The sequence below is a fragment of the Mobula hypostoma genome, chromosome 8, assembly GCF_963921235.1.
Source record: "Mobula hypostoma chromosome 8, sMobHyp1.1, whole genome shotgun sequence".
Classification (NCBI taxonomy): domain Eukaryota; kingdom Metazoa; phylum Chordata; class Chondrichthyes; order Myliobatiformes; family Myliobatidae; genus Mobula; species Mobula hypostoma.
The window spans coordinates 15,306,606-15,324,789 of NC_086104.1; the positions used below are offsets into that span (position 1 = coordinate 15,306,606).

The 18,184-nt window shown below is 39.7% G+C and overlaps 1 protein-coding gene across 2 annotated transcripts in view; it reads left to right on the top strand.

Annotated features, from left to right (window-relative positions):
* The window catches only part of adss2 (adenylosuccinate synthase 2), a 129,772-nt gene that overhangs the window by 78,157 nt on the left and 33,431 nt on the right, over positions 1-18,184 (top strand). For both annotated transcript variants that reach the window (XM_063055498.1, XM_063055497.1), the window contains exons 4-7: positions 393-443; positions 2,185-2,251; positions 4,564-4,671; positions 15,376-15,457. In XM_063055498.1, the coding sequence (XP_062911568.1) occupies positions 393-443; positions 2,185-2,251; positions 4,564-4,671; positions 15,376-15,457 (308 nt within the window). The remainder of the gene's footprint in view (positions 1-392; positions 444-2,184; positions 2,252-4,563; positions 4,672-15,375; positions 15,458-18,184) is intronic.

Sequence of the window (18,184 nt, forward strand, 5' to 3'; positions counted from 1 at the left end):
TCCAAGGACTTTACTCCTGATTCTCTGGTCTATCCACATGATCCCTTGTTCTTGGCATCATTCTGGTAAATCTACTCTCTACAGTTTTTCTAAAGTGTTATTTCCAGATCTGAATGCCCATATTTCAGCTTGAGGTCTAACACTATTTTATCATTTACAATATTTTTCATACTTCGTACTCCCTGCCTGTATTAGCAACATCTAGGATCCCATATGTTTTCTTAAACAGCCTCATCAACTTTTAGCAACACCATCTCAGGGAACAACAGGGAGCTTTCCACATCCTGACCAATATTTCTCCTACATCCAAAATCATCTTTGTGGTTGTGGGCATAACTAATCGACTCTGTGTGCTGGTTTAGAAAGTTGTATAACTTTATGTTCATCTTCAGGTCTTGAAGGTTGGGAGAACAGATTAATCATTTCAGACAGAGCTCATATTGGTAAGGGAAATCATTAAATTATTATTTTATCAATAATAATAAAATTAGCATTATTTTTATGTTTACCTTTGCTGCATAAAACTTTTAATAAAAGCTATGGTTATTGGATGCACTGATTATATTTTAGTTTAATGAGCTATTTTAGTGCTGTTAAATTTTCCTTCCATGAACATTTATCATATTCAATCCAAATTTGAAACCAGTGTGTTAGAGTGTGGTGGTGAGTGGGAAAGGTACTTAAATTCCTCCTGTTGATAATAAGTTCTTTTAGCCTATAAGTCTCAACTGGCCCAGGAAAACAAAACTATTAATAGACTCTCTCAAGTGGTCAATGTCATTGTGCTTTATTAGAATTTGCTTTTTTAAAACTCTTATAACATCCATTGCTATTGCATGGGTTTTAATTCTGTGCCTGTTAAATAAATATCATGTTTCAGTTTAGTCCTCCTTCTCTTTTAACAAATTGATGAGACAAATTGGGACTCGGATCAAATGGATTATCGCAGTCTTTTTCCCAGGATTTTGTTTTTAGCCCATCACCCCTACTGGGGAATAGGCTCTTGACGGCAACTCGCCAGAGTCCTCTGTCCTGGGCCAGACTTTCAAGTTGTCCACAGGTGGCCATCTTTAAAGATCATTCCTGTCCCAGTGATGAGGTCTTTGGAGTTTCTGTTGACATTTCTGTAGCTCTGGGTTTTCTGAGTTTGCTCAACTTTCACTGCAGGGTTTGAGATGGGTTTTCTCCCCCAGGGTAGCAAGTCAAAAACCAGAGAGAGTAGGTTTAAGGTTGCGCGGGGGGTGGGGGTGAATTTTAAAGAAGACCTGAGTGGCAGGATCTTCTACTCAGGGAGGTGGATTAATCTACTCTCTACGGATTTTCTAAAGTATGATTTCCAGAACTGGATACCTATACTTCAGCTCAAGTCTTAATAGTGTTTTATCATTTACCATATTTTCCCTGCATGTATTGGCAATATCTAGGATCCCATATGCTCTTTTCTTGAACAGTTTCGTCAGCTACTTGCAACACCATCTCAGGGAGCTTTCCACGTCCTGACCTATATTTGTTCTGCAAGGTGGTGTCATAGGAAGTGGTAGAGGCAGGTACAGTTAACACTGCTTAAAGGATATTTGCATAGGTACGTACACAGGATAGGTTTAGAAGGATATTGACCACACGCAGGAAAATGAGACTAGCTCGAAAGACTCTGTGGTTTGCATGGATGAGTTGGGCCTTTTTCTGTGCTGTACAACTCTATGGCAAGTTGGATCTGTGGCTATGTAGCCAGCTTGTAATTGTTGCAAACCTTATTAAAATTAGTTCACCAGGATAAAATAATCTCTGAGAGAAGTTGTTTGAAGTGATTTCCATCAAATTGCGAAAGTCAATGAAGTGAATTGCGTGGTTAAAAATGCTAAAGCTATCTTGTTATATTAGTGATCATGACGTGAACCATGTGTGAAAGATTACTAATGACTCTGGGCAGTAATGAACATCAAGGCACAGCTAAGTTCTTCTATTTTCTTGCATATAATATGGGTGTGAATAGTGACAATGTGCCAATTTCCACAGTTTACGAGAAAATTGCCTTTTTTAATTTCCTACTTGTAAAGCATTTGCAGAAGCTTTGATTCTGATTTGTTGGACTGATGATTATCCAGTAAGACTTTGGATAATTTACATACTACATCAATTATTAATTATCAGCATTATCAATTATTTATCCCTTTGTTTTTATAGTATTTGATTTCCACCAAGCTGCTGATGGTGCTCAGGAACAGCAGAGGCAACTACAAGCTGGAAAAAAGTAAGGCTTCTGACTTTTCCCCCCCTTTTTATGTAGATTTTGTACAACATTTTCTGAAATGGAATTCAATAAATTGTAGGGGAGCTCTTTTAATCACATTCGGGAATACAAAATGTTGCACCATTTAAGAGTGCAGTTCCCCTCGGTGCTTGGGCAGGTTCTTGACAAGTGTTTGCTATTTGGTAAACAGATAGTGTTAGTAATCTTTTAACTGTTAAGGTATACACCAAGCATTTCTTCTCACCTTGGTTAATGATTTTTTTTTCAAACTGCAAAGGCTTAAACTATATTGAACATTAGCCAATCGAAAACCTTGTTAAGAGCAGAATGAATTGCAGGAAAACAGATTTAATATTTCTTGGTTTTAACTGTAAATGTTTTGCATTTAAAGTTTGTCAATTGTATAGTAAAAACTGTGTTTTGGCTAGCTTCTCCTTAATGGATTCTGTCTGTACTTCTGGCTGTCTCAGTAAACAAGTCAGCATAATCAAAAACCCTGGACACCCCAACATTTGCTCTTCTCCCCTCTTCCATTGGGCAGAAGATAGAAAAGCCTGAAACCACATACCAGCAAATTCAAGGATAGCTTCTACCCCACAGTTTTACGACTATTGAAATGGTTTCCTAGTATGGCAAGAAAGACTTGACCTCACAATCTACCTCATAATGATCTTATTTACCTGCACTGCACTTTCTCTGTTGCTGTTGCATTTTATTTTGCATTGTTATAGTTTTGCCTTGTTCTAACTCAATGAACTGTGTAATGATTTGATCTGTATGAACAGCATGCAGATCAAGCTTTTCCCTGTATCTCAGTGCATGTGACAATAATATTCCATTTCCCACGATGTGACAAGTAGATTAGCTGATCTACTGTGGCATTGCACACAAACTTGCAACCAGTGTCAGAGATCCGGAATAACTGATATAATTCCCGTTTACATCTGTCTCGTTCTGCTTTATTTTTCTATATAACTCAAAGGGAGGAATATAATTACAACCAGATAAATCTTCCCATTCAGTGTTCTGTTTATTAATTTTAAATAGCTCATAGGTATACTGAATTTAAACCTTAGACATTCTCTTGAATTTCTCTTTTATGTTTATTTAGTATGAGAGAGAAAGAGACAGGATACTTAGCTTTTATATCAAATGAGGACAGTACTAGATAATTCTTTTTGGAATAGGACTTATACTCGTACAGTAATGAAAGCCTTCCATCATAAAAAGATCTCTTTAATCCTATTGCTTTGTTCTTTAACCAATCCGCTTCATACCCATAGAACATACACTACAGTACACAACTTCATTTTCACTGTATTTTGTGTCTTTAGAAAGTCCAGATCCACTCCATCCACTAGCTTCCCCTTAATATCTTTGCTATATTTTCAACTAAACATTTTCATACATTATTTTCCTTTTATATCAGAAGTTTGAATCTGCCTAATATTACATTATGAACTCCAGGTGTCTAGTTACAATTCTTTGTAATGCATGCTGGTGCTGCCTTTAGCACTCGGCTGCACTCCCTGGATGAAAGTGCTAATGGAATCGGGGCTAAGAGGGGTCATTATAGAATGTGTACCAAGAGAGTTGACTCCAGTGTGCCAGGAACCTGATGTGAACCTGTGCCATTCCCTGGTGCTCTCACAGCAGTAAATCACTCACAGCTTGGTATGAAGAGGGTTGTGAGGCTACTGCTGAGCCGTCGGGCCCAGTGAGGGACTCGGGGTTGCATTCCAACCAGCTTGGTAAGTGCAGGCCATTGCTGAGGATTGGCAACACCTCCGTGTGTTGATGTGCTGCTTAGTCGAGCTTATTACCATAGAAAAATCCCCAGAGTTGGGGGTGGTGGGGGGAGTCAACAGCTTCTATCAGGATTATTTAATTACCTGAATTAAATTTCCCAGCAGAGAGATTTCAACTTGCATCTTTAGATCAGTAGCATAACTGTTCTATTTCAGGAGTCTTAACCAATACATTGCTGTACCCTTTGTGGCTGACTGTAGTGACTAAAGTTGGTTCTATCACTAGGCGGCTTATTAACGAAGGCCGCTAATGATGATGTTGGAAAACTGCAGTGTGTTTCTTGCTGGTCATGGTGTTAGCCTTTAAAATCATACCGTAAGATCAGGTCCTGTTTTAATTTCAACCATTCTTTATGTGTTGTGATGGGGCTAGAGGAATAAATATAATTTGTGTAATTTACAAAATATTGGAATATTTGCCAATTGGTTACTTATCAGTTGTTGGAAATAATTAGAGACTGATTAATCAAACAAAATGGAACTTATTTCTTTCTTATTTTGCAGCCTGGGCACCACAAAGAAGGGAATTGGTCCGGTGTATTCTTCAAAGGCAGCTCGGAGTGGGCTCAGGATATGTGACCTCCTGACTGACTTTGATGACTTTTCTGAAAGGTATTTAATCTTGTTCCTTTCTTTAGTTGCTGCCCGGCCTTTCTATTTGCTGGTTTTCTGTTTGCTCAAGCTGTCCTCTGACAGTTTTGTGCCTTGTGGCTGCTGGTTGTGCAAGTCTGGCATTTTCATCCATGCTGTGTGATATTTTATCTGAAGAGTTCAAATAGCACCCAACACATAAAACAATTCAAAACCACTATACTTTTCATCTTGCCTTTTTTTTACCATAAATTGTGCAGATGTGTATCAAGTTCATTTGGTTATGGGCAGTGTCTGCTACTAATCAGAAATGCAATAAGCCAGAACTGCATTACTAATAGGCTACTACATGGGACCATTGCACCATCGAAACCACTCTATATAGACGCATAATGGCTTGGTATAGTAACTGCTCTGTGCATGACCATAAGAAACTGCAGAGAGTTTGTGGACACAGCACATAACGAGAACCAGCCTCGTACTGATGAAGGTTTTCGGCCTGAAACGTCGATGGTTTACTCCTCTCCACAGATGCTGCCTGACCTGCTGAGTTCCTGCAGCATTTTGAGTGTTGCTGTGGATTTCCAGCGTCTCAAAGTTCAAGTAATCAAAGTACATATTAAAGTACATATATGTCACTATATACAACCCTGAGATTCATTTCCTTGCTGGTAATAACAGTAAATAACAGAAACACATTGGGATCAATGAAAGACTGCATCCAACAGGGTGGACAACTAACGTACAAAAAAAACAAGCTGCAAATACAAAAAAGAGGAAAAAATTATAAATACTGTAAGTGAGCAATGAATATCGAAAGCATGAGATCGAGAGACCTTGAGAGTGAGTCCAGCTCAGTGCGAACAGTACCACCTTCCTGATGGCAGCTGCAAGAAGAGATGGTGAGGATCCTTCATAATGGATGTGGCTTTCTTGCAACAGTGCTCCATGTAGATGTGCCCATGTAGAGGGCTTTATTCATAATGGCCTGTGCCATATCCCTTGTTGGAGGTTTTTCCTGTACAAGGGCATTAATGTTTCCATTCCCGGTTGTGTTGTAGCCAGTCAGTAGACTCTCCATTCCACATTTATAGAAGTTTGTCAAAGTTTTAGATGACATGCCAAATCTTGGCAAACCTCCAAAGAAGTAGAGATGCTGCCATGCTTTCTTCATAATTGCACTTGCATGCTGAGACCAGGATGGGTCTTCTGAAATGCATATTGTACAGTATGAAACCAGGCCTTTTATGTGCAAATGAGTGCCTTAAGTACACATTTGTACATAATCCCATTTATTTTCCTTCTCCTTACATTTCCTAACCCCAAGATTCTACCACTCACCTACGCAATAGGGACAACTTATAGTGGATATTACCCAACCAGTGGGACGTGGGAGGAAACCAAAGCACCCAGAGGAAATCCAAGAAGTTACAGGGAAAATATTCACGCTCCCCATTGATGGCACCAGCTGTCAGGTGGGGTCTTGGACCTGTCGGGCTGCATCTGTACTACTTCTAATGAATGCCTCCTGTGATTCTGTAACCTTTCGTTATTTTACCTGGTGAGTAAAGCTTTCCAAAACCACAATATATCTTTACTCAGCTGTGGTAACCTGAAGCTGCTCACAGTACTCCAAGCGTTGTATAATTACAGCTTGTAAAATTATAGACTATTTTCTTCCTTCTTACACTCCTGTCTTCTGACTATAGAGACTAGAATTCTATGAAATACTTCATTTTCTTCGCCTGTTCTTGACATATTTTAATTTCCATACAAGCGCTCCAAATCTCTTCAGACTAAACTGCTTCTGTTTGTTTTTTCGCCTGTTTAGAAAGTGCTGTTTCTTTTTCATTCTGAATTGAAAGATTCTGTATTTGTCTACATTGAAATCCATTAAACAGACTTTGAGCAATCACTTAATTATTAATAAAGTACTTCATCAACACAGCTAATATTGCTGCCTGTGTTTACTCATTGATTTTAAAAAAAACAGGTATTTGTGTTTATCTTATTTTTTGAGCTACTTATAACTTCATAGGAGCCTCTTATCACAGACTGATTACGGAGTGTCTACAAATTGTCACTATTCTTATCTTCCATCACACAGCCATTTTTCCAGTTTATTCATTAAAAAACCTTCCAATTCAAGTTAAAAATCTTCAGCTACAGTTTTTCTGAGAGATAGTTATTTCTCTTCTTGAAGTTCATTTACATACACTGACATCTGGCCACTTTAGCCACCTAATCAAATTCTTCAGGCTTGAGCTTATTTTGCCTCCTGCATTTTGAAAATGGCGAGGTGTTCAACTGAAGTCTTCAGGGATGTCCTGACATCATCTGTTAAACTAACAGGTCTGTGGAATTATTTGATTTTCCCCTACTCAGCCAGTCAGTTTGGAATGGCAGCAATATCTCCCCCAGAAATTCCATCATCACAGGGCTGTGTGCTTAGCTGCCCTGCTCTACTCACTTTACACTTGTGACCGTGGCTGAGCAAGGTTCCAATGCCATATTTAAGTTTGCTGACGACACCACTGTCATTGGATGGATCAAGGATGGTGACAAATCAGCATTTTGGAGAGAGATCAAAGGTCTAGCTGAGTGGGGCCACAATGACAAAGCTCTCACGCAATGTCAGCAAGAGCAAGGAGCTGATTGTTGAGTTCAGAAGGAGGAAACTGGAGGTCCACGAGCCAGTCCTCATCAAAGGAATAAATTCCTCAGTGTTATCACTCAGAGGAACTGTTCTGAGCCTAGCACGTACGCAAGTTAAATTGTGAAGAAAGCATGCCAGCGCCTCTACTTCCTTAGAAATTTGTGAAGATTTGGTATGTCATCTGAAACTTTGACAAACTTCTATATATGTGCAGTGGAGAAGATAGTGACTGGATGCATCACAGCTTGGTATGGAAACACCAATGTCCTGGAATAGAAAATCCTACAAAATGTTGTGGATACCACCCAGTCCATCACGGGTAAAGCCTTCCCCACCATTGAGCACATCTACACAGTGTTGTCAAAGGAAAGTGGCATTCATCATTAAGGACCCCCACCCCAGGTCATGCTCTCTTCATGTTGCTGCCATCAGGAAGAAGGTACTCACACTACTAGGTTCAGGAAGTTATTACCCTTCAGCCATCAGGCTCTTGAACCAGTGGGAATAACTTCATTCAACTCCATTTACCCCATCACTGAACTGTTCCTGCAACCTAAGGACTCACTTCAAGGACGCTTCATCTCATGTTCTCAATATTAATTGCTTATTTATTTGTTGTATTTTTTTCTGTTTTATATTTGCACAGTTTGTTGTCTTTTGCACATTTGTCGTTTGTCCACCCTGTTGGGTGTTGTCTTTCATTGATTCAATTAAGGTTCTTAGATTTACTGAGTATGCCAGCAAGAAAATGAATCTCAGGGTTGTATGTGGTGAAAATATTTACCTTGATAAATTTGCTTTGACCTTTGACCTTGCCTTCTTCAGAAGCAGACCAATGTGAGCATCTTTACAATCTGAAGGAATGATTCCTGAGTCAAAAATTTAAAATTTAGAGGAGCGTTTCATCATTCTACAGTGTCATCATCACTTATCCCTAAAGTTCAGAGTGGGAGCATAACTGGGGATTATGCTTTCATATTTTCTTCATTCATCTTAATTTGCAAGTACAGTCAACCTTCACCAGTCTGACTACCTGTAATCTGGTTCCTTCGATAATCCGGCACTGATTTCAAATTTTCCGCGCAACTGTAATTTCAAATTTACTGCGCATTGTTTTGGTTGCGCTAGATCTGTTCACGTGTTGGCGCGTTCTTGTAAGCACAGACAGACGATCCCTGCTTGTTTTCCTGCATTTGTTAATATCATTGGCTCTTTTTTAGCCCCAATTATGGCCCCAGTGAACAAAGGAAATGCACCTCGTGCTGTAAAGCGGTAACACCGCACATTATCCTTTAAAGATAAGGTTGAACTCTTGAAAAAAACTGGACAGTGGTGTATCGGTGAAAAGCTTGTGCGAGTGTTACAACATTGGGTCTTCCACAGTGTACGACATAAAGAAACAAAGAAAAACTGCTACATTTTTTTTTGCTGATAGTGGCTGAAAGAAACAGATGTGCGTGAGAAAAACAATGAAAGATGGAAGAAATTCGGAACTAGATAAGGTGCTGATAAACAACAGGAATTCTGCAGATGCTGGAAATTCAAGCAACACACATCAAAGTTGCTGGTGAACGCAGCAGGCCAGGCAGCATCTCTAGGAAGAGGTACAGTTGATATAAGAAGAGATAAAGTGCTGATAACATGGTTTAATCTTCGTGTAAGTGAAGGTGTTGAACAATCTGGAGATATGGTGAAGGAACAAGCAAAAATGTTTCATGAAGAACTAGGACTAGATTATGAGTGTGACTATAGTGAAGGCTGGCTTCATCGGTTCAAGCAGCGTCACGGCTTACAGTTTCGTGCAGTATGTGGTGAAAAATGTTCAGCAGACAAGGAAGCAGCAGCAGAGTTTGTTGATGAGTTCTCCAAGTTAGTCTCCGATGAAAAATTAAGCCCCGAGCAGGTGTACAATGCTGATGAGACTGCTTTGTATTGGAGATGTACACCAAGAAGTACACTAACAACAGCAGATGCAGAATCGCCAACAGGGTATAAGGCATCGAGAGATCATGTGGCTTTGCTAGCAGAGAGACTTTCCATTGACAGGCTAATTAAGTTGACAGGTGAATTGTTGAAAGGATTAGACCAACAATGTTTTATAATTGAGCAAGAAATAATGAGTGTTTATATGCTACAGGATAAGCTAATCAGAGAGAGACCAAAATATATGGAACAGCTTACCTTGGAAGATATGTTCAAAAGATTGCTAGAAAAAGTGCAACAGGGGAGCTAACACTTCAAAATCCAGTGCCATCAACTTCTGCTCACCCAGATGTGCTGCCACCATCAACAGTTTTTGAAAAAACTGTTGTGCCAGTTTCAGCACCAGTTCCTGAGGCTTCACTCATTTTTCAAGATGAAGATGTTGATGATCCTGACAACCCCACACTTGCAGATATGTAACTTTGCTTGAAGGTATATTAAACGTCTCACTTTAGAAGCGGAAGTGCTCAACTTTTCTGTATAAGTTAATTTCTGTACATTTACCTGTACCCTTTATTTTATCTGTGCCTGTATAGTATATTACTTTATTAAAATTTCACTTGCTGCTGATTTGCATGATATTTGACATACAAATACAAACATGATATTTTACATAGAAATGACCTGACTTGGTCCAACCAAGCAGAGTTCACTGCCAAGAAGGCCCACCAGCGCCTTTACTTCCTGAGAAAACTAAAGAAATTTGGCCTGTCCCCTAAAACCCTCACTAATTTTTATAGATGCACCTTAGAAAGCATTCTTCTAGGGTGCATCACAACCTGGTATGGAAGTTGTCCTGTCCAAGACCGAAAGAAGCTGCAGAAGATCGTGAACACGGTGCAGCACATCACACAAACCAATCTTCCATCCTTGGACTCACCTTACACCACACGCTGTCGGAACAGTGCTGCCAGGATAAACAAGGACACGACCCACCCAGCCAACACACTTTTCGTCCCTCTTCCCTCTGGGAGAAGGCTCAGGAGCTTGAAGACTCGTACAGCCAAATTTGGGAACAGCTTCCTTCCGACTGTGATAAGACTGCTGAATAGATCCTGACCCGGATCTGGGCCGTACCCTCCAAATATCCGGACCTGCCTCTCATTTTTTTTGCACTACTTTACTTTCCATTTTTCTGTTTTCTATTTAAGATGTATAATTTGAATTTTTAATATTTACTATCAATTTGTAATCCAGGGAGCGGGAAGCACAGAATCAAATATCACTGTGATGATTGGACGTTCTAGAATCAATTGTTTAGTGACAATAAAGTATAAAGTATTTTAAAGGTATGATGAGGGAGTTAGCTATTGCTTAATGTGATCCTTCTGTAATTAGGCATTTTCCCTAATCCGGCACTCCTCAGATCCCAATGGTGCCGGATTAGTGAAGGTCGACCTGTATTAATTTTGGCAAAACCTGTCCTTGATCCAATACCAGTTTTGTTTTTCAAATTTGTGCAGGAACTCTTGCAAATGTTTTACTTCAAAGATATAATCTGACCTGATGGTTGTTTCTGGCATTTCTGCCGTGACTTTTATAATTGAAGTCACCTTTGAAAGAAATTGGATATAAATAGGTCCATTCATAGAGTCAGCACAGAAACAGGCCAACCTGCACATTTTATGAGCAAGTCTCATTTGCAAGCATTTGGCCCATATACTTCTGAACCCTTCATATATTTACACCTGTCTGTATGTTTTTAAACATTGTAATTCTATCCACCTCTACCACCACTGGCAGCTCATTCATTACACCCACCACCATCTGTTGGGGAGGGGGTGGTGTTGGAAATTGCATCTCATGTTCCCTGTCACTTTAAACATACTCTCTTCTATTTTTAGACTTGCATGCCCTGGGAAAAATGACTGACAATTAATCATATCTGTGCCCCTCTTGATTTTGTAAACCTTAGTAAGGTCAAACCTCAGCCTCCTACGGTCTATGGAAAACATTCCCAGTCTAAACAGTCTCTCCTTATAACTCAATCCCACAGGCCCGGCAACATTCTTCTGAATTTGGAAGACACCTAAATTAATATTCTTCCAAGTAATGTAACTTTATCCTGTTAACCCTTGTCTCTTGAATTTATTTTGAGACATCTGGTTCCCAGGCCTTTAACCCCATAATTTCTGTTATAACTTTTTTTTAACTGTCCGTGTTTGTTTGTGTAAATATAAATAGAGAAAATTGAAGACCAGTGAAACAGAGATCTTCTTCCTTCCACCACTCAATCTACTACCTTCTGCAGGAGCACTATACAGGTTACTATTATGGATCAGCAAGACTGTCGTTTCAATTATGTGTGAATTTCTTGATTTATATTTGTGTTAATCAATTTTTAGTTTTTTATCTGAATGGTCAACATTGTTTATCGCATAATCAGGAAAACATTCACCTGGTTACTTTCATGTTCAATTAAATACCTTTTCTGGATACCAACCCTTTGATGTTTCCAGCTTTTTGTTTTCAGCCATCAGCTCTCCTAAAGTAGTGACAAATTTTGGGATCTAATTCTGCTTTGACCGATGTTTGCAAGTGATTCTAGGTGCTACTAAAGCAGCTTTTCACAACTTGGGTATTTTGCAAATGATTTTGATCTTGCCCTACCGATGTTATCTTCTCAAATTGCGCTATGTTCTGCAGCAAAGTAACACATTTCATGTCATATAAGGCAGTGATAATAAACCTGAGCAACACACATAACGATGGACGAATTCGGCTGGTCAGGAGTATCTGTGGAGGAAAATCAACAGTTAGCAACCCAAAGACCAATATGTTGACTGTTTGTTTCCCAGCATACATGATAAGACCATAAGACAAAGGAGCAGAAGTCGGCCATTCGACCCATCAAGTCTGCTCCGCCATGTTATCATGAGCTGATCCATTCTCCCATTTAGACCCACTCCCCCGCCTTCTCACCTTTGATGCCCTGGCTATTCAGATACCTATCAATCTCTGCCTTAAATACACCCAATGACTTGACCTCCACTGCCACCAGTGGCAACAAATTCCACAGATTCACCACCCTCTGGCTGATGATGCCTGATCTGCTAACTTCCTCCAGCATTGTATGTGCGTGTTGTTCAAAATATCCATCATCTGCAGAATCTGTCATGTGTTGATAATGAGCCTTGACTCTGTTTTGAAAATATCACTCATGGATATAATTAAAAATGGTTAAAATGTCTTTGACTACCAGCAGAGCATTGAAAGGAGTGTCAGAACCTGCTCTGCCACTATAGTCACTTGTTAGGTGCAGGTGATCATAATATGTCTCCATAAAAAGTGTTATTGAAAGGAAAGGTGATGTAACATAATGGTAAACATGCCTCTGTCCCAACTTTTGTTGAGTGTGTTGTAGCCATCAAATTCTAAATTTGTGTATGTTTACAAAATACAATTAAGTTGATCAGTAAAACTATTGAAAATCTTTTCTTTGTACTTTTGTCAGTTAAATAAAGGGTCACGTGAATTAACATATCACAAATTTTTGTTTTTATTGCATTTTGGAAAATATCCCAACTTTTCTGGAAATGGGGTTTGTAATTGTTCTTGAGTTTGGTGGACCTGACGAGAATGTTGTGTAGCCTTCTTCCTGATGGAGGGGGACAAACAGTGCATGAACAGGGTATGTGGGATCTTTCATGATGTTACTGGTCTTTTCCTTGCACCTTCCTGTATTCAAGTCATTGATGACAGAATGGCGGATGCCAATGATGCACTGGACAGTTTTGACTGCCCGTTGTAGAGCCACCCTGTCTGTCGCAGTGCGGTTTCTGTACCGAGCAGTGATGCAGCTTGTAGAATGACAGAAGTATGGGTGTGCCAAGTCCAGCTCTCTTCAACCTCAGAATGTGAAGATATTGGTGAGCTTTCTTGACTGTGTATGCTGTGTTCTGGGACCATGAGAGGTTGTGTGTAATGTGGACTTTCAGGAGTTTGAAACAGCTTGTAGTTTCCACTGCTGTGTCTCTGATGTAAGGAGGGGAGTTGTGAGCGGAGCGAGTTCTCCTGCCATCAATAACCATCTCCTTTGTCTTGTTGACATTAAGGAAGAGGTTATTTGCCTAGCAGCAAGCCATGAGCTCTTCCACTTCCTTTCTGTTCACATTGTTGGCGATGAGCCTCACCACTGTTGTGTCATCGGCAAGCTTGCCGATGTGAGTGCTCAGGTGTTTGGCTATGCAGTTACAACTGAGCAGACTGTACAGCATTGGGCTCAGCACTCATGGGTTGTTTTTATCGATCTTTATCTGGTGACCTCAACAGAGCCCTGTGATAAAACTGTAAACATCATCATTTAATGACAGTTCACAAAGGAGTTACACAGGTTTTGTAACGGTTTTGTATTTCTATGCCTATTGTTATTTTCTGACTGAGGATCTTGGTTTCCTGCCAGATCGCACTGAGTAACTACGGCTTCAGTTTACATCTTTGGGGAACTCTGAATGCAAACTATCTCTGGTACTTTGCTCCATAAATCATACCCTCACTCCCATTTAATATGGAAGATAGCTTTAGTGGAGAAATTTGTTTAAATTTGTTAAACTTGACAGTCGTATCTTTTATTTCAGGTATTCGTGCTTTAGTTTGTCCTTTTTGCCCAACTGGTGGAGTGAGTTTAAATACTGATGGTTAATCTAAGCGTATTGAAAGCTTCTAGTTTATTAATTGCAGCATAATGTTCAGATGTAACAATAGCTTAATATCTGGTATCAGAAGGTGAAAATTGAGACAACTGTTGATTTGCGTAACTAACCTAGACATCTTTGGAATGTGGGAGGAAATGGGGAGAGCATACAGACTTCATAGAGAGAGTGCTGGAATTGAACCTGGGTTGCTGGCACTGTAATAACATTATGCTAGTGGCTACGTAACCATGCTGCCCCAATATATAACTGGTTGAGCATTTCACCATTATTTTTAATAACTAATCTTCAACCCAAGAACTGCATCATACATACACGCTCAGACTCTGAGCAGTAGGACCAAGTTCTGAGAGGAAAGCTCAATTCAAAAACTACTAAAGTTTCCAGCCAAACAGAAAAGTTTTGTATTAATTGCAGGATAATCAGGTACACCTTCCCCCACCAGAACCAGGGTCATTCAGTCATTTAGCTGCAGCATACAGACCATGCCTGTGGAGGCTGAGCTCCAAGTCATTGTCAACTCAGTCATTCATATATATCGAAAAATTACTCTTGCACCAGTCATCTATAAACCTGAGTGCTCTATCCATGTGCCCTGACTGCACAACACTGCTGTGAATATGAAGTTTATGTTACATGACAGCTTTACTTATAGAGAACATAGTACAGTACAGTAGTAGCCCTCAGCCCAGGATGTTGTGCTGACTTTTTAACCTACTTTAAGATCTTCCCTCCTACAAAGATGATAGAAAAATGGAGGGCTGTGTGCCAATGTAAAAGTCTCTTAAATATCTATAATGTATCTGGCTGTACCACCACCCCTGCCAGCATGTACCACCATTCAGCACTTTCTGCTTTTAAAAAAAATTACCTCTGGTATCCCCCTATACTTTCCTCTAAATAACCTTAAAATTAAACTCCCTCTTATTAGCCATTTCTGCTCTGGGGGAAAAATGCAAATACCTTTTACCTCTTAATGTTTCTTAAAATGCAATACCTTTGCTTCCTCATCATGTAGAAGTGCTTTTGACCAATATGACGACCAGATTTATTTTTAATTGACTTTAGTGGAAAACCATGAGATGGAGTATCCATTTTGTCTTCCTAAAAGTTCCTCGTTTTTTTTCTATTCCTTTAAATGTTTAGTTTAAAAGTTGCCCAGAATTTCTGAGTTCTCTAAATCTGCACTGAACAATTGTAGAGTCTCTCTTTTCCCATTCCATAAAAAAAAATTCAGGGATTAAATATATGCAGTCCAGCAATGAGGGCTTTCTTTGTCTAGTCACAAAATGTTAATTATTTGCAGGTCATGTTAATCTGGGTTAAAACCATTTGTTTTGTGGATTCTACAGCTAAAGGCTTCGGTTTAATTAATTAATTGGATTGTATTATTTAGTATTTTTAATGCTAAATAAAGTTTCTTATTTTCCTCAGGTTTAAAGTTTTGGCAAATCAGCACATGTCAATGTACCCTACACTGGATGTTGACATAGATGGAGAACTAGAGAAACTCAAGGTAAGCCGATCAGAACTTGGCTTTATCTATATTTTTTTGTGTTTTTATCGCTGATATTGGCAGTTCCCAAGAGCAATGGTTGATTCTTAACCAGAATTTAAAAAAAAAGACTTAACCAGAAATGAAAGAAGATATTGTAAATCTCATGAAAATGTTTAGTGCAGATGAGGAAAGCTTGGAAGTTGCTTTCTTCCCCACACTCTCTGACAGGTCCTTGTTGGGCAACAATATGAATGGTTGCTCCTGGGTTGATTAGTGGGGCTGTTAAAGTAATGACATTAAACTGCACCAGACATCGGAATGGGAATGACAGGAGGCCTACAAACCAACATGCACATTTTTTTTCCCTCAGCTGTTCAGAAATGCTTGGACTTGCAATTTGCAAGCTAATATTTTGGAATGTAACTTAATTTTAATTTCCAATTTTAAGCTTGTCTGCAATACAGCAAACATAAAAATGTAGATGAAAGATCAACTTCAAAACTTGCTGGGATCTTACTATTGTGTATGCACCAATCCCAACCAAGTTATTGAACTCACTGACAAAGGTAGTGTCATTGTAGTCTGCTGGTCTGACTCTTGCCTTACGGAGGCCATGTTATGGTTCTTCATATCCACACCTGGACCATGACCCCATCAACAAACATCAGGCTGTTGCCTCCCTCGCTGTCACAGATCTCATTACATCAGGAGATTTTCCTTCTCTACACTTTAACCTGATGCTGCCCTAACCCCACACTTCCTGCTTTTACCTCTTGCTCAGAATGTACAAACAGGACAGTCTTGGTTTCACCCTTCTCCTTGCTCATGCCCCACTGCACTAGTACGTATTTTCTTTCCAGCCTCCCCTTTCCTTCTCACCTACATCTCAGACTTATTGTTTGCTCTTTACCATTTTGTTAACTTCCAGTTCCCCAACCCCACCACATTATATTCACTATGGATATCCTGTTGTTATACAATCCTCCTCATCTATCAGAAGAACCTTAAAATCCTCCACTTCTTTCTGCAACAAAGATCTAACAAGCTCCCCTCCACCAGCACTTGCATCTACCTGACAGAATGTATTCAAAGTTGTTTTTTTTTTGGCATGTGCCTGGTGCGTGCGAGTCTGTGCGTCTGCGTGTTGGTACGTGCGTCCATGATAATGTCTTTTTCAAGGCTTTTACAAGGCGCTGAGCGAGAGAGAGAGAGAGACTGTGTGGTGCACCACTCCTCACACAGACATTTTCACAGTATTTTCCCTTTGTTTTACGAGGTCGAGTTGTGTTCTCGACACTCAACCTGGCACAGCTGGAAAGTGTACTCGGGGGCAGACCTGACTAGTTTTGAACCCGGGAACCTCCACTCTCAGGTCCGGCGCCGATGTTGTTGCACCACCAGCCGGCCCGTATTCAAAGTTTAAAGTAAATTTTATTAACAGAGAACATGTATGTCACCACATAGATTCTTTTTCCTGCAGGCATACTCAGCAAATCTATAGAATAGTAACTATAACAGGATCAATGAAAGATCAAGTAGAGCATAGAACTGTGCAAATGCAAATATAAATAAATAACAATGAATAACAGGAACGTGAAATAACAAGATAAAGGATTGTTAAAATAAGGTCATTGGTTGTGGGAGCATCTCAATAGATCAGTGTAACTTTCCCCTTTTGTTCAAGAGCCTGATGATTAAGGGGTAGTAACTGTTTTTGAACCTGATTGTGTGAGGAACAACTTTTTTTTTGGAGTCCTTTTGCTTTGTGCATAACAGTGGCGTAGCCAAAGGCATGTGTATGAACCCTAGCTATACCTGTCGTCTTGGCAAAGTGGCAAAAATACCTCACCCACCCAATATTTCACCCTCCAGATCCCCTCCCCAAAATTTGTTGCACTTGGCTTTTTCTCTCTCCCCAACTATTATTTCCATTTTCACCTTCCATCCTTATCAGAATCCAGCACCGGTAGTCTTTGCATTTCTGTTTTATTATCCTCCAGCAGCTGTTTCCACCTTCACTCCTACCCCAGTTTGACTCCACCTATCCTTTTATTTTAAAACTTTATCTGTGATTGTCTGTCACCCACTTTCACCTCTCCTTGATTCATTGATCACCTGCTGACTCCTGCCTCATTCTCCCCCCACCTCTCATTATATTCCCACAGAATCCAGATGTTGTCTCCACCTGAATCATCAATTACTCTCTTCCCCCGTCCTCACCCTCACAAACCTGATCACTGAGCTCCTTCAGCAGTTTGTTTTTTTGTGCTAGATCCTTGCATCTGTAGTCCCTCATATCGCCATGTAATTTTGTCATTGCATTAGTTCTTTCAGAAACAAAGTGAATCGTAAATACGATTTATGATCTGATAGTTGACAATTTCAACAATCCACATTTGTTCTACCAGTATTTATTGTTTTGTTGCCGAACTGTTTTTTTCCCCCAAGCTTTGCATCTAAATTATAATGCATATGGATGCTCAGAATGTAGCTGGGTTTACTGGCACCTTTTTGAAGCTGAGCTCAAATCTGTGAATGTGAATTGTTTTTCAAATTAATGTTGGTGGCCCTCCTCTGCCGGGGCAGTCATGGGGCCTCCTCTGCCTCTTTGAGCTGAGCCAGTCCCTTCCACATGCCTGAACTTGATCTACTCCTATAAAACATGCACTGTCTTTATATATATAAAAAATTGCACAGATCCCAGCTCTGCCAATCTCTTTTTGAAGCATGGGCAATATTTTTTGT